The sequence below is a fragment of the Podarcis vaucheri genome (assembly GCF_965113315.1).
Source record: "Podarcis vaucheri genome assembly, chromosome: 17".
NCBI lineage: Eukaryota > Metazoa > Chordata > Lepidosauria > Squamata > Lacertidae > Podarcis > Podarcis vaucheri.
The window spans coordinates 10,888,405-10,914,600 of NC_138755.1; the positions used below are offsets into that span (position 1 = coordinate 10,888,405).

Here is a 26,196-nt window from a genome sequence, read left to right on the forward strand (position 1 = left end):
TGCTGCTCTGGTTCGCCAGAAGCAGCTTAGTCATGCTGGCCACATGACCCGGAAGTGGCTCCCTTGGCCAATAAAGCGAGATGAGCACCGCAACCCCAGAGTCGGTCACTACTGGACCTAATGGTCAGGTGTCCCTTTACCTTTAAACCAGAGACTTACAGAAAATTGGAACTATTTGAAGAGCAACTGTAATCAACAAATTATGCTAATAGGACTACAAGACGTTTTGTAAGGAGGAATTTATGAAATATTGCAAAGAAGAGAGACATTAGTTATGATATTTAAATGTAATAGTGAAAGTAAGAAATGTAAATTAAGTGAAAAAGATTTGAAAATTTTCAGATGTGATTGATGGAAGTAAAAAAAATTGTATAAGATATAAAAGTATGTTTAATAATTGTTGAAAATGATATGCTAAAAAAACTAATAATAGATACATGAAATAGCTCTTCGTAGTCTCCCTTGAGGAGTCATGCCTCCCTCCTAAGGCCCCCCTCTTTCCTCCGCTCCCAGTAAGCACCAGTCTGGGCTCCCTGAACCTGTAATACACTGAACATCTTCTCTACCTTCACATTGCTGAGCTGCGAGCCGGAGGAAGTCTCTTGACAGGGTCTTTTTTCGGGAGTCTGTGAGTCTAAGAAGCTTCTTCCCTCGATGAGCATTTCTGTCAGGAGCAAAGTGGACTGGTTGGCTGTCATGTTGGCCAGAAGAGGCAGTTCCTGGAAGATGGGAGCAAGCAGCGCCCAGCACCTAGCTCACCATTCGCTGCTCCCTCTGTATCCTGGACTGAGGCTCTTTGCCAGCCCAATTCTGACCCACCCAATGCATGTTGGCGCCGGAGGCGGATCCCAAAATGGTGTCCCCCCTCCCCACCAGGGAAGCAGGAGTGAGGGAAGATCTATATCAGGAATACGGGGGGAATAAAGATTGACATCAGGACCCGCTGCTCCCGTGGACCCGCCTCACCTTGCCTCACGGGTGAGGTGGGCCTGCGAAATGAATGGTCACAAATACCGTATTTTTTGCTCTATAGGACGCACTTTTCCCCCTCCAAAAATGAAGGGGAAATGTGTGTGCGTCCTATGGAGTGAATACAGGCTCCTTGGCTTCAGCAATAGCAACGTGAAGCCACCTGAAGCCCCCGGAGCGCAGCGCGAACTCCCACTGTGCTCCAGGGGCTTCAGGCGGCTATCCACAAGCCTTCGGAGCGCAGCAGGAGTTCCCGCTGCGCTCCGAAGGCTTGCGGATAGCTGCCTGAAGCCTGGAGAGCAAGAGGAGTCAGTGCACACCAATCCCTCTTGCTCTCCAGGCTTCGCTTCGCTGGAGAGACGCTGCACAGTTTTCCCTCTCTGCGCAGTGCAAAGTGGGAGGAGAAATGGAAGCGGCTCCATTTCTCCTGATGATTCGCTGAAGGGGCGCTGAGCAGAGAGGGGGAGAATTCCCCCCCCTGTTCTCCCCCTCCTATGGTCCGGTGCGTCCTATAGAGCGAAAAATACGGTACTTTCTACACTGGAGCTCTCAAGGAAACATTTTGACACGTGATACAATGGCTCTCCTGATCTTGTGCCAGGGGAAATTGTTCAGGCTCCACCTTCTCTGTTACCTCATTTAAAGGATCCCAATTTGCGGAGCAGGTTGGTGGCTACTGAAAACTAGCTTCCCAGTGGTTGGTAGGGCTCTGACTCCGTGGCTCGCATGATTTGGGTTGTTGTGCTTTGATGTAAAAAATACAAACACCCTGGGCATGATCTCGGAGGCTGGCAAGGACTGCATCCTTCCAACGCCCTGCTCTCCTTTTCAACAGACTCTCTCTCTCTCTCTCTCTCTCTGTGTGTGTGTGTGTGTGTGTGTGTGCATATGGCAGTCTCTCAGTACTCACCATTGTCCCTCTGGGTACCTGGCGGGTATAATAAACTTGACTCTGAAGCAGAACTGGCTCGTTTCCCATTCTGGAGCAGACCCTAAAACGGCAAACCAAACACCAAGGACAAAATAGATGATAGTGATAATGATTTCCCTCTTCCCCATTCTTCTACACTACAGCAGGTGAAGAACTACTGTATTTTTCGCTCTATAAGACGCACCAGACCACAAGACGCACCTAGTTTTTGGAGGAGGAAAACAAGAAAAAAAAAATTCTGAATCTCAGAAGCCAGAACAGCAAGAGATTTCGCTGTGCAGTGAAAGCAGCAATCCCTCTTGCTGTTCTGGCTTCTGGGACAGCTGTGCAGCCTGCATTCGCTCCATAAGACGCACACACATTTCCCCTTACTTTTTAGGAGGGAAAAAGTGAGTCTTATAGAGCAAAAAATACAGTAAATGTTTTTTAAGGAAAGGGCTAGTGCTCTGATGCTTTTATTGGCATGATCTGTATGTTTTAATAGAAAAAATAAAAATAAATTTTTGATTGTTTTACATGATTGCTTCCCCCCACCCTCAACGTTTTTAGCTGTTTCTATTTTAGCTGTAAGCCTCCTTGAGTCCCTGTCAGGGGGGAAAGGTGGAGCTCAGGACCGCAAGACCTCAAGGACCGCCTCTCCCCGTAGAAACCATCCCAGACTCTGTATTCAACCACGGAAGCCCTTATTTGTGTGCCTCCTCCACAAGAGGTCCAGAGGGTGGCAACACAGAACAGGGCCTTTTCCGCAATGGCCCCCCATTTGTGGGATGCTCTCCCCAGGGAAGTACGCCTGGCGCCTTCATTATATATTTTTAGTGTCTGAGGGAGGGGTGTATGTGTTATTGTTTTTGTTTTAACTATTTATTCGTGCTTTCCCCTTGCATTTTTATCTTGTGAGCTGCCCTGAGTTCTTTTGATGAAAGGCAGTATATAAATAATATGATGAAATATAATAATAGATAAATAAATAAACAAACGAGGCAACTTCCCTCGTGGTCCAAAGCAGCGTGTTAAGAAGGCAGCTTTTTAGCCAGTGTAGAAAATTTCTCAACTTCAGGAAAGCAGAAGGGAAAATGGGCCCATGATGATTTCTCTCATGGGATCCTGTAGAACAAGCTTAACATAGAGTTCCCATTTCTGCTCTGCTTCCCAGGCGCTGACATCCTAGCTTTTACTCTTCCACCCCCAGAGTGAGAGCTGCATTGGGGCTGGATAGAAGGCCCATTTTCCTTTCTACTTTCCTGGAGTTGAGAGACCTGTATCTGTGACCCATGGAGGACCATTACTCTATGAATCCTTACTGGCAGTGTAGAAAATTTGGCAGGAACCTTTAAGGTACAGTGGTACCTCGGGTTACATACGCTTCAGGTTACAGACTCCGCTAACCCAGAAATAGTACCTCGGGTTAAGAACTTTGCTTCAGGATGAGAACAGAAATCGTGCAGTGGCGGTGCAGCGGCAGCAGGAGGCCCCATTAGCTAAAGTGGTGCTTCAGGTTAAGAACAGACCTCCGGAACGAATTAAGTACTTAACCCGAGGTACCACTGTACTGATGCCATCCATAACCAGCAAAGTTGGGCTCAGGTCTCTGAGCAGCAGTGGCTTCAGTCAACACTCGGCCAGCAGTTCACGGCCTGAGAAGCATACACTTCCTTGACATGAGACCATGTGCTGGGTGTGCTCAGACAGACACATACACCCTCCTTCTCCCTCCTACAGTTTTGAATGTCAGAGATAGCCCCACCTCCTCATCTCTGCCCAAGACCATTAGCTGTCGATCCACCAGGGACACATTGGCCACATCCCAGATGGTTGCATCCGTTGGCACAGCCGAAGTCAGTTGGGTCAACTGGACAGTAGAATCATCACCTGCAAGAAGAAGAACAAGGAGGCATTTGGGTTTACCCAGGCTCATACTTGCTAATAAAGACGTGAGAGCAAAATACATTTTCCTCCCAAGTAAGTAACTACCATCAACGTGTCTTTCCATTATATGCTATGCTCTTGTGACTTGTAACTTGTAACTAGCCTTTATTGGCATAAGTTAAAACAGTAAAATAATAAAATCATACATTGACAATCCAAACACATACAATATATAACACATACTATATATATATATACCATTGAATAAATCAGGCAACTTTAGATTTAGCATATATATATATAACTGTGTACAGCTGAAAATGCTGGTAGCATTAAGATAAATTCAACAGTGTAAATATGTTTTGATGGATGCAATAATGGCATACTGAATGGTATAGTTTCTGTAGAATATGCAGGGATTTATGATATGTAAAATGAACCATAGAAAGCAAAGAAGGGAAGTTATTGATATCTTAAGGATGTAATTATGAGTACTTTAAATTGTAAAAAAGAAAATTTAATTATATACATAGGGGGCATTTTATATGCATTCTAACATACAATATGCATTTATGAACAGGGTTTGTTTTTGTTTAGGACAGAGAAGTGTATCTTAAGATTCAGAGATGTGTGAAAACTGAAGGATAACTGATGTTCTGCCATGGCCTCAGAGCCCAGCAGTGAACAGCTGGACAAAGGCTCAAAAGTCCTCAGTTCACCCCTAGACCTTTGGAGCACACTTGGAGCTCTCCGTAGTGCTGCAATACCTGGCCTGCTTTGCTGCTTTGCTGCCTTGCTCTGTGAGTTCCTCTAGGGCAGCGGTCAGCAACCTTTTTCAGCTGTGGGCCGGTCCACCATCCCTCAGACCATGTGGTGGATTGGACTACATTGGGGGGGATGAACGAATTCCTATGCCCCACAAATAACCCACACATTCGTACCTACGGTACTACCTCTCCTGGTATGTCCCAGGGAGGACCTTACGGTCTTCAAACAAAAACATCTTGGAGGTCCCAAGTCACAGGGAGGTTAGGCTGGCCTCAACCAGAGCCAGGGCTTTTTCGGCTGCGGCTCCAACCTGGTGGAACGCTCTGTCACAAGAGACTAAGGCCCTGCGGAACTTGACATCTTTCCGCAGGGCCTGCAAGACAGAGCTGTTCCACCAGGCCTTTGGCCAAGGCGCAGGCTGACTCCCTCTCTCCTTCTGTAATCCTCATAGCACTCCAGCCCAAGGGTTGCCACTAATTTGATTTTGAATTGATTTTAGAATGAATTGATTTTAGAATGTATTTCATTTACGGTAATTGATTGTGATTTTATGTAAACTGTGTTATTTTTTACTGTTGTTAGCCACTCTGAGCCCAGCTTCGGCTGGGGAGGGCGGGATATAAATAAAATTATTATTATTATTATTATTATTATTATTATTATTATTATTATTATTCTCATGTAAAAACACACTGATTCCTGGACCGTCCGTGGGCTGGATTGAAAAGGCGATTGGGCCACATCCGGCCCCTGGGCCTTAGGTTGTCCACCCCTGCTCTAAGGAACCAAGGCAGGACATTGGATGTGCATATTAATCCAGGAAGTGCAAATCAGCCACTTAATGGGATCCCTTAAAAACACAGACTGAACAAAATCTATTTGGAAGCTGAGCGCAACCATTATGACCGGGGTCACCTTGCTAAATTTGCCTTGAACAATGGAAAGTAGCACAGCCTGTAACTTGGCTTCCCTGAGTCACACACGAAAAAAATGGCAATACAGTGGTACCTCTGTTTAAGAACTTAATTCGTTCTGGAGGCCCGTTCTTAACCTGAAACTGTTCTTAACCTGAAGCATCACTTTAGCTAATGGGGCCTCCCGCTGCCACCATGCCGCCATCCTGTTCTCATCCTGAAGCAAAGTTCTTAACTCAAGGTGCTTTTTTCTGGGTTAGCGGAGTCTGTAAGCTGAGGTGCCACTGTACTGGTGTTTTGGGGTTGATGGGCACACCATTTAGGGTCTTTTCAAGTATTACGCTGCCAGGCTGTGGGCACCGGAAAGTCAAGCAGCTCATGCCCTCCCTACGAGTCGCAGCTGTCCTCCTGGTGGCTGAGATTTTTCTATCCCACTCAAGCACAGGGAGAGGTCAGAGGGAAACGAGGGGGTGGCTGCCGGCTCCTCCTGTCCCTGAGGTGGATCCTGCCCGCACTTGTGCGGCTACATGCAGATAGAGATCGGAAAGCTGGATGGGTTGGCATAGTCAATCGCAACAGAAAAGCATCGAGCTGCAGTTTCCACTACTACCAAGAGCTCCATCATTGGCCAGTTAGTGCCTGCAAAACAGCAAAGCTTGTGCCACACAGTTCCACCTTCCTTCTGACATGCCAATCACCACAGGATAATCTTTGAAAGACATCCCCACCCACAAGAGCAGCCCGGCCCACCCCGCCCTCTCTGTTGAGCGGCAGCTAGCAATTATTTGCCAGTTTAACAATCCCAAACAAAATTTGCATAGAGGGTTTGGGTGCAATTAGGAAGGGCGGGGGAAAGGAAACCAAAACCCAATGGAAAGAGACTTGTATACCTAGCTCAACACAAAAATGCAACATAATGTGGAGCAACAGGAAATAAGCTAGGGAGATGGCTGGACCATTGGATGACAAGGAATGCAAAAGCAGGCAAAAGCAGGAGAAGATGTTTTCAGAGAAGCTGCATTAATTCCGTCTTCACAGCGGAAGATACAGGGCAGATCCCTAAAGCTGAAACAACACACACAGAGAGAGACACACACACACACATTACCTCGGTATAAGATCAGTCCGGTTTAAGAACGATTTGATTTACAAACTCAGCAAAACCCGGAAATAGTGTCTTGGTTTGAGAACTTTACCTCGGTCTAATAATGGAATCTGAATGGTGGAAGGGCACCAGCGGCAGGAGGCTTCATTAGGGAAAGTGTGCCTCAGTTTAGGAACGGTTTTGGTTTAAGAATGGACTTCCAGAACGGATTAAGTTCACAAACCGAGGTACCATTGTATTAATTTTTCTGTTTTACAATTTAAAGTACTCATTTTTACATCCTTAAGATATCAATGACTTCCCTTCTTTTCTTTTCATGGTTCATTTTAGCAGCGCAACAGGAAACACAGGGGGACTCAAAACACAGCACGTTCAGCTTCCGAAAAGAAGTTCAAAAACCAGAACATCTACTTCCGGGTTTGCAGCGTTTGGGTTCCAAGTTGTTCATGAACTAAGCTGTTCGAAAACCGAGGTACCACTGTACATTAAACCGCTGTGTGGATGCATCCTAGGTATTCCTGTTCATAGCAGAAGTCAGAGCACTAATTGGCTAGCTCTTGAGATGCTACAAGTTCTCTTCCTTCCTCTCTCTCTCACCACCCCTCACATGCCTCTTGGAATATTTTCCTATTTTTAAGAGGTTTATGATGACTTTAGAAAAAAGATGGAGCCCAACACTACCATGCTGCTGTATCTCATCTTTTTAAAACACAAACACATACACAGAGAGAAAACTTGCTGGGTTGTTTAAAATAATGTTTGAAGTATTGACGGTCAAAAAATTAAATATGGAGGGAAGGTGGGCTACATATGAAGAGATTTTGATGGAAACCAAGCAAGGCTTAAAACTTAAACCATATGATCAAACTGAAGGTTTATTTACAGGGTGGTTGCAATATCATCAAGTTAGTGACACATTTAATGTTGATAAGAAGAAGGTTGGTTTTGAAAACAAAAAAATCAAGATTTCAAAATCGTTCTGTTGGAAAGCAGAAGGAAACTTTTATCTAAGATGTACAATTTGTTGTTAGTATGGTTTACCAAAGATGAGGAAGTGAAAGAAGTGGTGATAAAATGGGCACCAGACTTTGGGCACAACATTGAATTGGATTCATGGATAAAATTGTGGAATGAAAATTTGAAATTTACAGTGTATGGCATTAAAAGAAAATGTAATGAAGATAGCTGGTATTTGACAACAGTAAAGTTAACTAAAATGTATAGAATGAGAGATAAAACATGCTGGAAATATAAAGAATCAGATGGTGACTTTTATCACATGCGGTGGACTTGTGACAAGAGTAAAAATATTTTGAGAACTGATTTATAATGAACTAAAAAATATGTTTAGATACACCTTCCCCCCAAAAAACGGAAGCATTTTTGCTAGGTTTGATGGGAGAGGAAATCGCAAAGATAGACCAAAGACTATTTATGTACACCACAGTTGCAGCGAGAACTTTATTGGCCCAAAAGTGGAAGTTACAGGAGGTACCTACCATTGCAGAGTGGCAGGCGAAGATGATGGACTTTGCAGAAATGGCCAGACTGACTTGCAGGATTCAAGACCAGGATGATTAGAAATTCCAAAGGGACTGGAGTAAATTTATTGCATATTTGAATAATAATTGCAAAAATCTGAAGACACAAGCAGGATTGAAATAAATCCTACAATGTGGACAATAGGTTAAAGATTTAAACTGCGCGATCTGAAAGTGGAAAACCTACTGAAGGGAAGGAGGAAAGTCGTATGCTGGGCAGAGCAGAAAGTCTTTGTGTTTGGTATTGTAATGTTGAAAATACTGTTTAAGGAAGAAAATAATATATATATATATATTTTAAAAAAATAATGTTTGTAAAAAAAACCCACAGAAGTTTTTTGTTATGTACTGATGTTCTCACCCTGGGCCAGCAGGGGGATACTGTAGATAGTTATGCAAATGAAGGATCGAAAGTAACGTTCAATGATTGGATAGTTTGTATGCAAATGAAGGATCGAAAAGTGACGTTCTGTGATTGGATAGTTTTAGAAAGTTGCAACAGTTACAATTGTTCTGGCGCTCTATATAAGCAGGCTGACTGAGCTCCTCGGTTAGTTCTGTTCCAGCTTACAAATAAAGAGCTGCTTTGGAAGAATCGCTGTGTCATCTGATATGGCCGGAACTACCTTAACTGTATAGAAACTTATTCATGTATGCGACCACAGCGGCAGGAATGTTACTCACCCCAAAATAGAAAGAAGCAGAAGTCCCAGCAAAGGAAGAATGGATACAAAAACTTATGGAATATGCAGTAATTGCAAAACTCACCAGAAAACTAAGAAATCAAGATAACAAACTTTTTAATAAAAGAACAGAAATGGTTTATGGAATATTTACAAATTGTAAACAGATAAGAACATTGGCAGGATTATTGTAATAACCTGCAGTTTTATAAGAGTATACATTTAAAGAAGATGAATAAATGAGCAAATTAAGTTAAACTGGACATGCAGAAGAAGATATTAAAAATAAATTTAAGGAACCACAGAAATGGGGGAGGAAGTCAAGTTTTGAAATGTTAAAATGATTGAAAAATTAGTGAAATGTATAAACCTGAAAAGCATAAATAAACCTTTTTGAAAAGAAAAGAAAATTGGCTAGGCATTCCCACGCATGCAGGAGTTCACACCAAAGCACGCCACCAAATAAATAGTTTATTTGCTTTTAAAACAAACAAACTTAAATAATAAAATATAAACGGGAACAAAAGGCAGAGCGATAGCACTGGCAGCAGAGGATGTGTCACTTATTATAAATGATATAAAATACACCACACACAGACACAGCTGTTTCGCAATCACATTCCACAAAAGCGCTGCTTTGAGGTAAGGCGTGTGGGCTGTGCACAACAAACAAGTGCAGATTTATGGAGCAGAACGCCAACTCGTGTAGGAAAGGCCTTTCACCAAAGTGAAGGAAGTAGCTGCTACGGCCGTCATTTCAACACCAGCAGAACAAAAAAGCTTGCATGTTTCAATGCAGACTTTTAAAAATGGTTCAGTCAAGTAAACCAAACTAAGGCATGAAACAGACACCTAAGGAAGACCTAAGCTCACCTAAACCGTATTATTAGCAGTTGGCAGAAGCAATGGAGCAGGAGAGGGCAGGGAGTGTCAAGGGATTTTCCTTTGCAGGTTGAGAGTTGGAATCAAATCAAAGAACACATTCAGATGTGCTCAAATGACTTTAGGCACCAAGAGCCTCACTGACTTCAGAATGGTGTCAATAGGACGGAAGTGGTTTGCAGTCAATCGTTTCAGCTTAACTGGGTCAGCAATAGATCTATTTTACATCGTCTTTAGTTCAGCCAGCATTCTTCCCTTCTGCCCCACAGGGAAGAAAATCCCACTCAATTTTGCACCTAAACTGAAATGTGGTATAGGGGTAAATTGAAGAAGACTAGGAACTTTGCACTTTCCTAAACTTTTAACTATCTCCCCAGCCGATCACCACACCAGTTCTTCTTCTTTTTTTCACGGCAGCCTGATGAAAGACAGACAGCTGCTTACTTATTGCACAATAGTTTCTAAACCGTGGTTTAAAACCAACCATTATTCTTCCCAGAATTTGGCAAGAAGAGAGAAATTCCTGGAGAGGTGGAGAGGCTCACCCTTTGAGAAACAGAGGAAGACACTGGCAGCCCAGACATAGTATCACATCATTTATTTTCCTTGACAGATTAATCCAGAATATCGACTTCACTATGTTTCTTTTTGCGTTCTAATACCGATCAGAACAGTTATGGGTTGTGTCAGCTTGGCTGAAACAACCCAAATTCTGTGCATGAATAAAATACGGACATTAAGGGCATTTATTTTGCTCTTTATAGGGATGCGGGTGGCGCTGTGGTCTAAACCACTGAGCCTCTTGGGCTTGCCGATTGGAAGGTCAGCAGTTCGAATCCCCATGAGCTCTCGTTCTTCTGTCCCAGCTCCTGCTAGCCTAGCAGTTTGAAAGCACGCCAGTGCAAGTAGATAAATAGGTACCACCCCTCTCTTCTGTGAAATGATTTATAAATGAACTGGGGGGGATGTTTAAAATAACTATTGTTTAAAAAACCTGAGGCTTTCTTATTAGGTATAATAGGAGAAGAATTACCGAAGGATAAGAAAGTACTGTTTATATATGCGGCAACAGCAGCTAGAATGTTATCTGCCCAGGGATGGAAAGAAGAAAGAACCCCATTGAAAGAAGAGTGGATAATGAAGATGATGGACTATGCCAAAATGGCAAGCCTGACTGGGAAGATCAGGCACCAAGAGGGTAATAAATGGCATAACTTTATAGAATATATTAAAGAACGCTGTAAACATTTAAAAACGCTACCAGGATTGATTTAGCACTTATAATTTAAAACAACAAAGGATAAAGTTGAAGTGCAATAGTTTAGATAAATTGAATTAGATGCAGTAAAAAAGGAAGATAAATTATGGAAGCCAAGGGAGGAGTGTGGGGAAGTCTGGGGGTTCAGGGAACCCCATAAATGTACTGAAATGGATTATGGGTTAATGTAAACGTGTGTGTGTGTGTGTGTAAAATTGTTTTTTGAAACTTTGAAAGAAAATAAAGGATAAATAGGTACGCTGCGGCAGAAAAGTAAATGGCGTTTCCATGCGTCCAGGGGTCCTTTACTTTTATTTTTTACTTTTTTATTTTGCATATACTATGGTTTGTGCAAGGTAAAGAGTCATGCAGAGCACTGAAGCATCAATTCCTCGTGGCTCCTTGCATTGTCACCTGGGATTTCACCAGTCACTGCCTTCATGCTTTCAAAAGATATCTCAGTCATAGGCGATAGAACCCTAGACAGGATGTGGAAGGTGTTTTTGAGCAATGTCAGGCCTTGAACCAGCTTTATGCAGCTACCCACTTCCCCCAGACTGTCCTGCACATATGGTCTGCTCTCTTCTAGTTCAAAACAACACAGAAACCTAGCTGGTGTCCATCACAAAACTGCCCTTGGGGAGAGCTGTCTTACCTTTGCTCGCTTCCTTAGTCTCCCTTTCCGATCGGAGGGTCCCCTCCTGGTTCCTTCGGTGGGACACAGAGCGCAGGTACTTCCTTAAACTCATCTTACTGCTTCTCTCCTGGGCCTTGGGCACTTTGGCCGGAGTGGAGAAAGCCCTCTGGAAGACGGATCTCTTAGCAGCAGCTCTGCTGTCTTGGGGGGCCACTGGTGCTTGTGGGTGCTCATGGCTAGATTCAGAAAGCTCGGTCTCTGGCTGGCTTTGTACTCGCCTCCATTTCTGTAACTTGTCCCTCCGGCTGCTGCTGCCCCATGTTGCATGGTTCAACTCTGGTTCCTTCTCCCCGTTCTGTAGAACTGTCTGCCACCTGTAGGACCTCAACAAGGACGGCGTATCTGTTCCGGACCTCTGTTTCTGGGGGGCCTCCATCTGAAAAGCAAAAGCGTAAATGCAAAAGGTTCCAGAAAAGCATCAAAAACAAAAGACCCTTGTATTCCATGCAAGGTTTCGGGATATCACAGTCAAGCTAAAAGTGAGCCCAGATTTCCCACCTTCTGGTTCTTACTGAATGGCCTAATACTCTTCCTGTCTTGGCAGTTTGACCAAAGCCACACGGTTCCCTCTCCTGAGCAGCAAGGAAACACAAGCGATACCTGCCTTCTCAGCATAGCTGTCAAGCGTCCCTTATTTGGCGGGACAGTCCCTTTATCCCAGCACCATGTCCCGCTGCTGTCCCTTCTTGATGAGGCTTCGTTTGGCTGCTGGCTGGGCTTTCTGCCTTTGGCTCGGAGGGGCTCAGAAGCTAAACATACCTGTGCCCGGAAAATCCCTTATTTTGGCTGCTGATCTCTTATTTTCGAGGCTGCTGGTCCCTTATTTTCAAATCTGTAAGTTGACAGCTATGCTTCTCAGGGCAATTGAAAGATGCACTTTTCTCCTCCTGAAACCCAGAAGGTAGTCTTTCCCCAACCAAGGAACAGTCCTTTTTAGTGGCAGGTGGATGTTGCAGCAGGGTTACCGCAGTCAAATTCCATCCCTGTCCATTCATGGAGCGCAACTGAGAGGTTTCTGGTCCTGAGAGATGCTGCCCTGCACCGGCTGTGTATCAGTCACGGACATGTTTCTAGCAAGGCTCCTGCGCCTTTAACAAGAGGAACAGAAAATAAGATGGCAAGCCCAACTGCATCCCACACTGTCATTCTCATACCCAGACACTTCCTGTGATGAAAGAGATTGCACCGCGCAGAGTTGCTAATTGTATCTTGCAAGCTAAGCTCCTTGAGGCTTGCAGAACCTGGGAGAGGACAGTGGAGTATCAACAGAAGCCCATCTGCCTTGTCTGAAACCGTCGAGAGAAGGTTCGCCGTGCTTTGCCAAACCTCGCAGACTGTGGCCTAGCTCCAAAGAGCCATGGGTGGGGCACTGTGGGGCTTGCCTCTTGAGCAACCGGCTCTGCCCTGACCCACAGAACCTGTCCTACCACATCCCTTGTGCACTGGGAAGCCATCCTGCCCAACCCCTTGCATGGTGCCAGCCTTGGAGCAGGGATTGCTCTGAGCAGGGATTGCTGTGCATCCCATAGTGAGGACCAACCTTTCATTTCCTACCCTGCTGTGGGCACTGCTTTGTTCTAGGCAGCTAGCTCCACAGCCCGGGTTTAATACTGCAGAGGTGTCCAGAGGGTGAGACTATGAGACCCACAGGAACTGGGGCAGCAGGTTCGTCTGGCACAAGTTCATCAAAAAACCACCAAAGGGAAAATCCTGGCTGAGTAACACCTGCAGAGCAAAATCTTTTAGGGCATATTTGTGCAGGATTTGTGCTTTGCTGGGCTCTCTGGATATCCTTTTTGTTGTGCATCAGTGTTTATTTGTGCTCCTGATGGTACACAATCCCCTTTTCAATACTGTTTCCACCTGCAAAAGTTTCGGGGGTAACATACTGCTTCCTTTCCAATCAGTGCATGTCCCATAACTTCCTGCTCAAATTTAATCATTAGTTATGCAAGCTTTTCACACCACAAATGTTCTGGTTTTTTTGCCCTGCCTTTGTTGTGCTACAGTGCAAGAGTGCCTCTCCTGAATAATGCCTTTTTTAAAAAAAGTTTTATTTTCAATTTTCAATTGTATCTGCCCAATCAATGGCAAGGTCTGCTGCAACAAAGGGGTGCAGAGTACATCTCCCGGTCCCAATTCTGTTACTTCTCTTCCTCACCCCTCATTCTGCAACCCCCACCCAATAACCAGTTCCCCTTCCACCACAGCACAGAGCCATCTGCCCAGTTACCTTGGCTTCCTGCTGAGCTTCCTCACCCCATCCTGCCTTCACCACTTCACTGTCTGGCTGATTTCCTCCCCTCCTCATCCTGTGCTCTGCAAGTCCCCATGTGATCTGCATCAAAGATAACAATCTCACCTCCCTCTGCCTGAGCAGCACCAAGGCTGCCTCTTACAGTGTGGGCGGCTGAAGCCATTCTCTGTCTGTCTAGCTCAGAAGGTGCACATTTGCAAAATGGACTTGGGCTGCTTGGACCAGGCTCAGCCAAAGCTCTCACCCGGTCAATCCATTCTGCCACCAAAGAGCAGGTTATACACATTTCGCATCTGCATTTCTTCCTATGAGGAGCCACATGGCAACCCAGTTCAGAGCGGGCAACTTGCTGAAGGGGGCCAAGCCTTGCTGTTATTATTATTACTGTTATTTATTAAATTCATATCCGTCCTTCATCCAAGGATCCCAGGATTGCTCTTCTCCAGACTTGTATGTGACGAGCACACATTGAGTGGAATTTAACACCATGCTACAGTGATCGTTCTTTGAGCCAGTTGCCAAACCATCTCTCCCTTCCTTATGCTATTTTGGGGGTTCTTCAGATCCTGCAGAGCTGATGTGGGAGAGAAGGGGAGAAAAGCCCTTATTGCACTAGTGGGACCTGTTGTACTGGCTATTCAGTTGAATCAAACTCATTCAGTTTTGCATCTTGCTTGTGCATCAAAGGGCTCGCCCATCCTTCTGCTTGTCTTGGGCCTAGAAAGCCCAGGTCTCAGCAGTTTTCCACTTCTTTCCAAGGGAAAACCAGCTCTTTAGTGACAGGTCAGAACAAATGGAAATATGGGGAAAACCTGCATTGCTGTTTGCTCTGATTGAGCACCAAAGAGCAGTTTTCCTTGGAGAAAAGCAGCAGGAGAGGGGTGTGATGGGATGATGAGCTGCTTGTGCATAAAATCGTAGTCCCTCAGAGTTTGTTCAAGTCCACAAACCTCTGTCTGCGACGGAGCCCCTCAGACATGGCTCCTCTAGTCACTGGCAGATTCCGACAGTGGCTGCTTTCGGAATCGCTTCCAACATAAAAGCTCCTTAACAGAAACACGTCTTCTGGACTCACGGCGTGACAGTTTCCGGCGAGGAGTGGGTCTCCCCACTGTTCTCGCTGGAAGTGTCCCTGAGCCATCCCTCCTGCTCGCTTTCCCTCAGAGACCCACCTCTCCCCTTGCTGGTTCCTGCTTCAGCTGCTGAGTCTCTCTCAACCTCCGTGAGCCCTTCCACCACCTGTCCCTCCGATGGCAGTTCCCTGACAAGGGGGAAGTGTGGGTGAGCCCCCAGTCATCCATTCAGATGCTGCAAGTCCATTTTGGAGCAGTGCCAGTAAAAGTTTCCTAGGACAAATGATGCCTGCCTCCAGCATAACAGCGCAAAGAGGATTCTTAGACAATTGAACAGGTAAGACCCTGGAGCAAGGGCCAAATTAAATGTGACAGCAAGAGTTGTGATTGCATCTTCTTTGTTTTCAAAAGATCAAAGCGGAGGAGCCCAAATTAGATCAGGGTCATGACACATGGGGATGTGAGCTAAACCCTCTCACCTTGTGCCATTGACCCATTCTACGTGTTTCTTTTATTTATTTGAAAAGTTTCTATGTTTTGGTGTGACCTATGGTTGACTGATATTTATATGCAACCTTTTGTCAATAATTTCCAATTGGTTCATAAATATTAAAAACAAGCTCAATAATGATAAACAACTTAAACAAAACATACAGCAAATCAAAGCACAATTAGCAACGAGAGATGTCAAAATATTCATGATTTCTGAAATAATTTTATAAGGTCTAGGTGAAAAGAAAAAGTTTTTTGCCTGACACCTAAAAGAAAGCAAAGTTCAGAGCAGATGTTCATAGGCTGCAGCAAACTTCTTAGAACTGTGGAAGCTCTGACATCACAGCTTTCATCAAGTGCAGAAGAGAATATGGGTGGACGATGGGAGAACCAGCCTCATATAACCACCATGCTTAATTCATGTATGAAGGGGTTAAAACCATAGAGTAAGCTCTGTCCTGTCCTGCCAGGCTTAGCTGGGTCACTTCCCGCTACCTATTGTTGTATTCAGTCAACATGAGAAGCTCATTGTGTAAAGAGATTTGAGTTGGCTGCTGCAGCTCAGACCACATGACTCTCACAAGCCTCTCTTGAGTTCCTACACCAATATTTCAGGAACTTTCACCACTTTGCAACTAAGCAGGCTTAAATTTTTAACATAATTTTATTTATAGATTTCATTTATATACATTTCAATAGTTTAACAATAGTTCTAACATTTCAAACCTCCCTTCCGCCTCTTTCTGTGGTTCCTTGCATGTATGCTATCATTTTCTGCATATTCTAAATTAACTTAACTTATTCTCCTTTTATACTAAGCTAGGTTTTATTGCCTGTGAACTTTCTGAAGCACATGAACCTGAGCTTTAGAGAGTTTATAATCAAACAAAAATTTTAACTTACCAAACTTGTAGTCTTTTTCCTATGCCGGGAGAAGAGGGAATCTCTGGAACTCACTTTGAAGGGCATATTTTAAAGGTCTAACAGCCTATATTTCCACTGTTTGCTGCATATTTTGCGACTTTAAATCTCCACGTGTTTCTCCCACCAAAGAGTACTTGCCCCACACTTGGCTCTTGGCACCCAGGAATTCTCTGTTTATATCTATTTTTCCCTTGCACCAGTATGGACAACACCGGCGTCTCCAATTGGTGAGCAGTATGAAGCCTCTGGATTTGCCAAGTCTGGCTTCGACGCGATGTGCCTGGCCTTCCAGCTGCTCAGACAACACAGCAGCAGCACCCGGCCTTCAGGCTTCCTCCTCATCCTTTCCCACACTCTCCAGGCCTACACCTGAGTACTGCAGTACCTGCCCTACCACAATGGCACACGCCTAAGTTACACCCCGTTTGGATTACTGCAACATGCCTTTGTAAAGTGTTCGGAAACTTCAACCAGCTCAAAGAGCTGAAGCCAGATTGCTGCCTGGCAATGGTTATAGGAAGTGGACAACTCCCTTGTTGCAAGAGCTCCATTGGCTACCGGTCTGTGTCTAGGCACAATTCAAAGTGCCGGTTATGACCTATGAAGCCCTGCGTGGCTTAGGTCCAAGCTCTCTGAAATACCATACTCCCGCATGTGAACCTGCCCTGGTTCTGAGATTTTGAGAAAGGGTCTTCTTGGTGGCTGCCCCAGGCAACTTTGGAACTCCTTCCATGGTTCGACTGTTTCTCTCCTTGTTGTCCCTCTGCCAACAAGGGCTCTTGGGAACAGACTGCTTTTAATGAAAGGCCTGGTTTTACTGTTATTATTTGTATGGTTTTAATAGTTTTTTTTAATATAGATAAATTCTGTCAAAGCTTAATTTTAAGAAAACAATTGCTTATTTCCTATGTTTTTAGCTCTTGTTTTTATCTGTCAGCTGCCTTGAGTCCCTGCAAATATGCACTAATAAATATGCAATAAATAATAATTTAAAAAATCCACAGTGAGCTGTAACCAAAGTTTGTTCTTGGCTAACCACTCATGGGGTTGTTTGGGGGAAACAAACCATAAGTCCAAGTTTAGACATAGCACCAATCCAAACCATGGTTTACCTTCCCGCAGCACAGCAGTAGGGGAGGAGCCAAGCACTTTCACCCCCTAAACCACAGTTTAAAACATAGGTGAACTAACGTGACTGTTGCAATCCACATGGAAATAACATAGTGCCCTGAAAACCTGTCCCGAGTTAACACTCAAAACCAGCGGTGGAAAAACAAGAAAACAAACTCATAGACGTGCTAAGAGAGGCATTCAAATAAGTAAAACTGAGGACCCAAGTAAGAAGGGGAGGGAAGTCAAGTATAAAAGGAATACGAATGAATCAATTTTTGTTTTTGTTTTATTATTATTTATAAATACATGTTTAGCCGTAGGAGAACTGAGATGTTATAATGTGATTCTATGAATGTAACTTAAAAGAAAGCAATGATTTGCCCAAAAGAAGAAGAAAGAAAAATGAGTGAAATGCATAAAACTAGTGAAATGTGTAAACTTGAAAAGTATAAATAAAATTTGGGGGGGGGGAAATAATTACCGTATTTTTTGCACCATAACACTCACTTTTTTCCTCCTAGAAAGTAAGGGGAAATGTCTGTGCGTGTTATGGAGCAAATGCTTACGGGTGGCGGGGGGGGGATCTGCTGCAGTCGTGAGCAGAGGATCCATGGTTCCCCTTCCTTCCCTCCTCCGTGGTTACAAAGCATGGATCCACATGGATCCTCAGGATTTTTGCATTGGGCTACTCCAAACTCACTGTCAGATCAGATGTCTGTGGCCACAGCATGAACCACAAAAATCATATATCCACTATTTCGTTTAGAATATTTTTTCCCTCTTGTTTTCCTCCTCTAAAAACTACGTGCGTGTTATGGTCTGGTGGGTGTTATAGAGCGAAAAATACGGTACGTATCTCAAAGCCTGGCGCTCAAGCCTGCCTGAAAACCACATCCTCTGGTCTGGAAACATTCTTTCTAATACAAAGGCATGGGTGGCAATCCCCATAACTCTTTGGGAAGGCAAAGGCTCTCGGCAGATGTTCAGAGGCACATTGCTACTGAACAGACCACCCCCTGCAGTAGGTCGGAGGAGCCCTCGTGCAGGTTAAGCCCTGCCAAGCAGCAAGTGATGGAGAGTGCTACATCAGACAGGATACCTGACCTGTTTCTCAGAGGCCACTGACAGCAGCTAGAAAGAGCAGGTCTGTCAGTTTTCACCACAGCCATCGAATGCAGACAGCAGACTCATAATCGTACTGCCCCCTCCCCTGCCCCCATGCAGCGCAACCAACTTGAGAAAGCCAGACTTACATTTGAGGACAAAGGCTTGTAATTGGAAGCAGACTTAACTCAGCGCTTCAAGCTGTTTTCCACACCAGACTGATATGAAAAGGTGTTCAATTCAGAATCAAAGAATATGTGTAGAGTCCTCTTCCCCCAACACACACACACACACAACTGAATGCACTGCATGATTTACCTAAATTGTTGTGGTTTCTCAAAATAGCTGCGCTACTGTTTCCTCTGACAGCGCTGTGGCGCTGACATAAAAGTAAAAGCTCATTATTTTCAGTGTGGCTCCCGGGGCAAAGCTTCAGCCGCTCCTTTTTCGCCCTTCAGCAGCAGCGCTGAGGGCCGGGCTGGCTGCAGAAAGTTCTAGACCAGCATTTCCTTTCGGCTGTAGACTTGGCCCGGAAAATGTGCCGAGTGTGGATTGCAGCAGCTCGGCTGCTCACCAGAACACTGTCACCACTGTGTTATGCTGAAGAATTGCTGCCAGTCAACTACCAAGCTGGCTGCCAGTCAACTACCAAGCTAAGTTCAAGGTGTGAAAAGATATGTGCAGCTTGGGATCAGGATACCTGAAAAAACATCTCACCCCATATATATTCAACTGATCTCTGCAGGCCTCTATCATCCCATCAGGGGGTTCAGTTCCATTTACTATCATACCCTCCAAGTGTCACGATTTTCCAGGACAGTCCTGGACTTATGAAACCCATCCCGGCTTCTGACTTGGCCCAGAATGTCCTGATTTTCCCTGCCATCGCCATCGCACCCGGGGAAGAGGATGAGCAGTGGTTGTCTCCACAGTGGCTGCAGTTGCAAAGAACTCTCTGTTGCCAACCTCCTCCCTTGGGCAACTCATAGCGGCTGCCGAAAAGTGGGTGAGGAGGAGGGGAGGCTGCCCATGGTGAGGTCCAGCCCCCAGGCCCAGACAGAGGGGGGGGCATAGGGGCCACTTGGCCCGGGCCTCCGATTCTAAAGGGGGCCTCGGTCAGCACACGTTCCCTATGTATTTTTAAAAAGCACTATTGTACAGTCATACCTTGGGTTGAATGTGCTTTGGGATGAGCGCGTTCAAGTTGCGCTCTGCGGCAACCCGGAAGTAACGGAGCGTGTTACTTCCGGGTTTCACCGCTTGCGCATGCACAGAAGCTCAAAATGACGTCATGTGCAGAAGCACCAAAACGTGACCCGCACACGCGCAGACGCGGGTTACGTTTGCTTCTAGATGCGAATGGGGCTCCGGAACGGATCCCGTTCGCATCTAGAGGTACCACTGTATATCTATATTTTCCATATATTTTCTATATTTTGTCTTTATATGCAGATACGGTTCAAGCCTTGAAATAAAAGTATTTGTCAGCATAACTTTCATGAAAATTATTTATATACTTATTTATAAGACTTCAGTTATCCCCAGGGTAAAAAAGGGGGGGCACATTATCTTCCTGGCCCGGGCCTCTGCCTGGCTCTGCAAGGCCCTGCCAGCCCCGTGTGATGCACCAGCTCTGAGGGGCAAGAAGAAAGGGGGAGCAGAGCAGAGCACAAGAGTCCTGATTTTTTAAAAAAATGTTTTGTGTGTACGTGTCTAATCCTGTCCTTTTCTAATATTTATTTCTTGGTGTGTGTTTTTCACACTGTGGACTTAAGCTTAACATGAGCCAGCAGTGTGATGCAGCAGTATAATGCTTTTCAACAGAAAAACTTGATGGTACTAATCCACTAGCCGAAGGGGAAACCATGTGTGAAAACAGAACTTTCAGAATCAGTCTATAGAGCAGTCTTTTCTCACTTACTTTGCTTGCTAAGGCACAAACCCCTTCCTATATGCTACAGTGACCATATGGAAATCAAAAGTTTTTTAAAGCTAGTCCCGCTGATCTCACTTCTCACCCCTCGCCCCCTGTCTTTTCAGGAGGCGGGGGGCATGGCCGGATTGGAGCAGTTGGGAACAGACTCTACTTTTAAAATATTCTAATGTAAATGGTATTCCCACATGGAGGGGACTTTTCCTTGTCAGTCTACAAAATCTCAGATGGTTGTGGTATCACCTTAACCAGCTGTTAGGATTGCTTTTAAAGCCAGATCTCTCTGTCCAGGCATACAGGTATCTGACAATGTTAGAACACATTTTTGTTAACTTTCCAATTGTTTAAGGAGATAGCATCTTCAATTTACAGAGTGCTAATAGCCCCTGAATATGGCAATTTTGTAAGTGCAAGAACGTCCTGGGCAATGGACCTAGAAAGTCACATAAAGGTAAAGGGACCCCTGACCATTAGGTTCAGTCGTGACCGACTCTGGGGTTGCGGAGCTCATCTCACTTTATTGGCCGAGGGAGCCAGCATATAGCTTCCGGGTCATGTGGCCAGCATGACTAAGCCGCTTCTGGCGAACCAGAGCAGCACACGGAAACATCGTTTACCTTCCCGCTGAAGTGGTACCTATTTATCTACCTGCTTTTGAATTGCTAGGTTGGCAGGAGCTGGGACCGAGCAACGGGAGCTCATCCCGTCGCGGGGATTCGAACCGCCGACCTTCTGATTGGCAAGTCCTAGGCTCTGTGGTTTAACCCACAGCGCCATTTCCCATAGAAATTCACATACCTAATGAAAAATAGCCTGCCTTGTAGTCTGACATTGAAATCAGTTCCTGTCATAATCTGGGAGTCTTCAGTAAAGTAATTGCATAGGTGGCATTATGTACCAATAAGGCTATCCCGGATAGCTAAAGAACTTAGCCCCAATTGTTGGAGGAAATGTGCTGTTAAAGGTACTTATATTCATATGTGGTGGCACCTCAATAACATTAAAACTTTCTGGAGCAATGTATTTTTTTAAAATTAACTTGGTATGTAACATGATGGTTAAATTGTCTCCTGCACTGGTGCTGCTAGGAATTAAGACTCTTGATCACTCAAGGTTAGCCAAATAATGAGCTTCTAACATTTCTGTTAACACCTGCATGGCTACAGATTACCCAGATCCTGGAAGAAAGGGGAGGATCTGAACACTGAACCTTGGTATGCTAGAGTGTAGTCAGTAGTACTGGCTGAGAAACTGACTTGTTAGTTCTGAGCAACTAGAGGCAAACACTATAAATTTTCATGTTGTGATACATGGCAAATGTTTATTAAAGATATGAATTGTTTAGATTAGTGTTTCTCAACCTTGGGCCTCCAGCTGTTTTTGAACTACAACACCCTTCATCCCTAGCTAGTAGGACCAGTGGTCAGGGATGATGAAGGCCCAAGGTTGAGAAACAATGGTTTAGATCACAGAAGGAAACCACTAAATGAGACCTTTTGGAATAATTCAATGAAACTTTATTATAATGATACAAGTCTGTACAAATACCAGGACAAGTTTTTGTTGTTTGTTGTTGGACAATTTGTTGTTTTACTGTTGTTACTGTAATTTGGAAAATAAATGAAAATATTAATAAAAAAGAAAAAAAATGCTCATATGTTTTAAAGAAACAGATACTCTGGGAGTATAGAGATGCTCTCGTCTCTTGAGGGGGGTTTGCTCCCTTCTTATGGGGTGGCTGCTGTCCGCTTCTCTTGGTGGAGGACTGTGGTGGGAGCTTCAAAGCCTTCCCAAACTCAGACTGGAGGCATCTTGTCAAGCTTCACCCACAGCTGGACAGCAAGCAGCCGAATAGCAAGAAACATCCATGACTGAAAAAGCAGGGAAGTGGAGGATGCATGTGCCACAGCCGCATACAGAATAGTCTGGCTCCAAATCTGATCCATTTGTGGCTTAAGCCCCTGCCTCCTTTCAGAAGGGCTGGATGCCACCAACTTATATACTTGGGGTGCCACTTCTGAAGTGCCGACGAAGTGGTAGAGCACTTGTGGATCTAAAGAGAGACAAGACGGAGGAAAAGTCTACCCACCAGGACTGGCCTGTGCAGTTTCCCACCTTTGAACGAGGTTTTATGGTCTCCCTTTTTATCATTGGCCTCTTGCCATGCTGCTTGTAGGCACTTTTGAGAACAGGCTGCCGCTCTAGCAGGGTGCCTTGGGCCTGATCCAGTTGCTGCAGGGCTCATCTGGTGCTGTCCTCCAATCGTCCTCCTGAGCGAGGCCTATGAGCTGGGAAGAGGGACCCACGACGAGGCGATGGCCTGCACAACAGTCTGGAGGGTCTCCAGTTGAACAAGAGAAGCAGCCTTCTTTGGGATCTTTAGAAACTCTCCAAGGTTGGGGAAGGACAGTTGGGATGTGCAGGAACCGCAGGTGAGAGGCCTCCATCATAAACAGCTGTGCACAAAGAAGGCAGAAAGGGGAGGAAGATCAGATAGACGCCAAATCCCACCAGAGTTCGGAAACAACGCAGCTAAAGTAGGTTTTGTTTTTTGTTTTTAAAGAAGAGTTGGGTTCTGCCTTTCAAGGAGAGCTGGATCCCGCTCTCTTCCTGGACTGGGAGCGATGCCCAAAGAGTCACCCCTGGTGGGGCCTTAAGGAGCTGCTTTATCCAGTAAGATCAATGGTCTACCTCCACGCTGACTGGAAGGTGGCACTCCAGGGCCTCAGGCAGGAGTCTTCCTTCCCAGTCCTATGTACATGTGGGCGGGGTGCCAAACTGGGTCTTTGACCCGAGGAAAATAAAGCCTAATTTCTCCCCTGCCTAAATACAATATAAGATTCTAGTCCTCACAGTCCCAAAGGGCTGATTTAAATGAGAACACAGGAAGCTGTCTCCTATTGACTCAAACCACATTAGCACATCTAGCTCCCTATGGGTTACACTGAGTGGCAGAAGCAGCTCTCTAGGGGGCGTTCCCAGCCCTGCCTGGAAATGGCATCAGGGATTTTGCATGCATAACACAGGCTCCACTACTGAGTAATGACCCTTTGCCAGCCTGGACAGCGTTTTACTGATTGGGGGTGGGGGACGGGGCAGGGAGGTGGTAATTCTCCTGCTATTTGGTTGGAGACAAACCAAAAAACCTCAGAAAATTAACCAGAACACTCCCTGGGAGCATGGGATTTATGAAGGTCAAAAAACCAAGGAGCATCTTTAAAAACTGTCCATGGGGTGGGGGGAAGAACAAGGCTTCAGAATGTCTCCCCTCTTCCTCGCTTACCTTACCTTCTGTGGCAGCAGGGGAGGCAGAAGACCATTCTCTGGGCTTTCAACTGAACCAAAGATAGTTGTCCGAAGTAGACAGATGTTTCCGATGCCAACTGATCCAAAAAAGACAGTTCTCTAAAGCAGAAAGACATCTCTGGTGTCAGCTGATCTGAAGGAGACAGTTGAATGAGCTTTTAACTGATCTCAGGATCCTTTCAAACAACTCACCTGGTTTCCTGGGAAACAAAACATTCCACAGCCCATTGTGAAGTCAGATCTTGGCCAAGGCCTTGCCCAATGGACTGGGGGCTCTCTCTCTCTCTCTCTCTCTCTCTCTCTCTCTCTCTCTCTCTCCCTCTCAGGCCCATATCAACACTTGGTATCTTCATCCAGCTTCCAAGCACCTGCCCTGCCCCTTGATTTACCCCTCACCTGACCCAGTGTTATGATGATAAATCACCTTGTTTTATGTGTCTAACCCTCCAGATGTTGCTACTAGATTCCAACTGCCCTCCTCCCCCTACTCCATGACATCTGACATCCCAGATCTGCTATCTAGGGCTGATAGTGTGGGAAGGTTTACTTTAGCAGAGTTAAACGATCCCCTTTATAAGTTTATGCAGCGATCAACTTGTTGCTGAGTCGTCTGAGTTCTACTACTAAAGATGCCTTCCTGGTTAAAAATCCCTTTGAATACCTTTTAAAGAATACACAGTCGAATCTGATTCATGTTAATATAAAACTATTTTACTCTCAGATTCATTCAGGTTTACAGAACTGCACCTGAAGGCAGGCTTAGGTTACGTAACAAGCAAATAAACTATACCAGAGGGAAGTTGGTCCTGAGGTGACTGCAACAGAGCAGTTATTTTTCAAAACTACCAGCAACCGACAAACTGGTTGTCACAGCAACTGGTTAGAACATGGAGGCCGTTAGTCCTCTATCAGAATGTTGCACTTGACTGCACCTTTACATCCCCGATAGGAGCGGGGGGTTGAGAAACTAATTCAAGATGCTGGAAATGCACCCAATGGAGGGAGTACTTAAGGGTGCAGGTGTGAGCCCTGCAGAGGTGGGGTGTGTATTTTAGGGTTGGGTGAAAAATGAGCTCCCAGAATTTCCTATTTGTGGGTGGTGCAACTGAGGGCAGGGGGAGGATTTTACTGAATTTTTTTTTGGGGGGGGGGGTAATTCTCCTGCCATTTGGATGGAGACAAATGAAAAACTCAGAAAATTAACCAGAACACTCCCTGGGAGCATGGGATTTATGAAGGTCAAAAAACCAAGGAACATCTTTAAAAACTGCCCATGGGGGGGGGGGAGAACAAGGCTTCAGAATGTCTCCCCTCTTCCCCGCTTACCTTACCTTCTGTGGCAGCAGGGGAGGCAGAAGACCATTCTCTGGGCTTTCAGCTGAGCCATAGATAGTTGTCCAAAGGAGACAGATGTCTCTGATGCCAACTGATCCAAAAAAAGACAGTTCTCTAAAGCAAAACATCTCTGGTGTCAACTGATCTGAAGGAGACAGTTGAATGAGCTTTTAACTGATCTTTTCAAACAGCTCTCCTGGTTTCCTGGGAAACAAAACATTCCACAGCCCATTGTGAAGTCAGATTTGACCAAGGCTTTGCCCAATGGACTGGGGTCTCTCTCTCTCTCTCTCTCTCTCTCTCTCTCTCTCTCTCTCCATCTCAGGCCCATGTCAACACTTGGTATCTTCATCCAACTTCCAAGCACCTGCCTTGCCCCTTGATTTACCCCTCACCAGGAGGGCCAGGGCAGCTGGATCTGGGCTTCCCTTACAGTTTTGCACCCCAGCCTCACATCCCTGTGGGAATCAAAGGGAATAAAATGGGCCCTGACTGTGATCCAGTTTCCACCACCTCATGAAAACTCACCTCCCTGCCCAAGATGTTGGCTGGCTGGCTTTTCCTCATTTAGTCATTGTGTTTTATCGGTTCCAGTGGTTTGAAAGTTCTTGCTTTTTCATTTTAGGGTGTGGGCTACACCTTCTCTCTCCACCTGGCTAACTCACCACCTCTAGGCAGCTTTCAAAAACACATTTGTACTCTCAGGGGGTCTTCCTTGGTGCTTTACTTTCACTTGAAAACCCCACATTTGGTCCAAGGAAGAAGAAGAAGAAGAAGAAGAAGAAGAAGAAGAAGAAGAAGAAGAGTTTGGATTTGATATCCCGCCTTTCACTCCCCTTCAGGAGTCTCAAAGCGGCTAACAATCTCCTTTCCCTTCCTCCCCCACAACAAACACTCTGTGAGGTGAGTGGGGCTGAGAGACTTCACAGAAGTGTGACTGGCCCAAGGTCACCCAGCAGCTGCATGTGGAGGAGCGGAGACGCGAACCCGGTTACCCAGATTACGTGGCTACCGCTCTTAACCACTACACCACACTGGCTCAAGT

At 45.2% G+C, this 26,196-nt stretch overlaps 1 protein-coding gene across 11 annotated transcripts in view; it reads right to left on the bottom strand.

Annotated features, from left to right (window-relative positions):
• RASAL3 (RAS protein activator like 3) overlaps nt 1–26,196 on the bottom strand; it is a 140,730-nt gene that overhangs the window by 24,589 nt on the left and 89,945 nt on the right. The window contains exons 1-6 of one of the 11 annotated variants that reach the window (XM_082204607.1): nt 25,143–25,296; nt 23,799–23,949; nt 11,573–11,990; nt 3,645–3,769; nt 1,880–1,961; nt 567–664 (exon numbers count right to left, since the gene is read on the bottom strand). In XM_082204607.1, the coding sequence (XP_082060733.1) occupies nt 567–664; nt 1,880–1,961; nt 3,645–3,769; nt 11,573–11,990 (723 nt within the window). In that variant the 5' untranslated portion in view covers nt 23,799–23,949; nt 25,143–25,296. The other 10 variants (XM_082204608.1, XM_082204611.1, XM_082204610.1 and 7 more) reach the window with 10 other exon arrangements.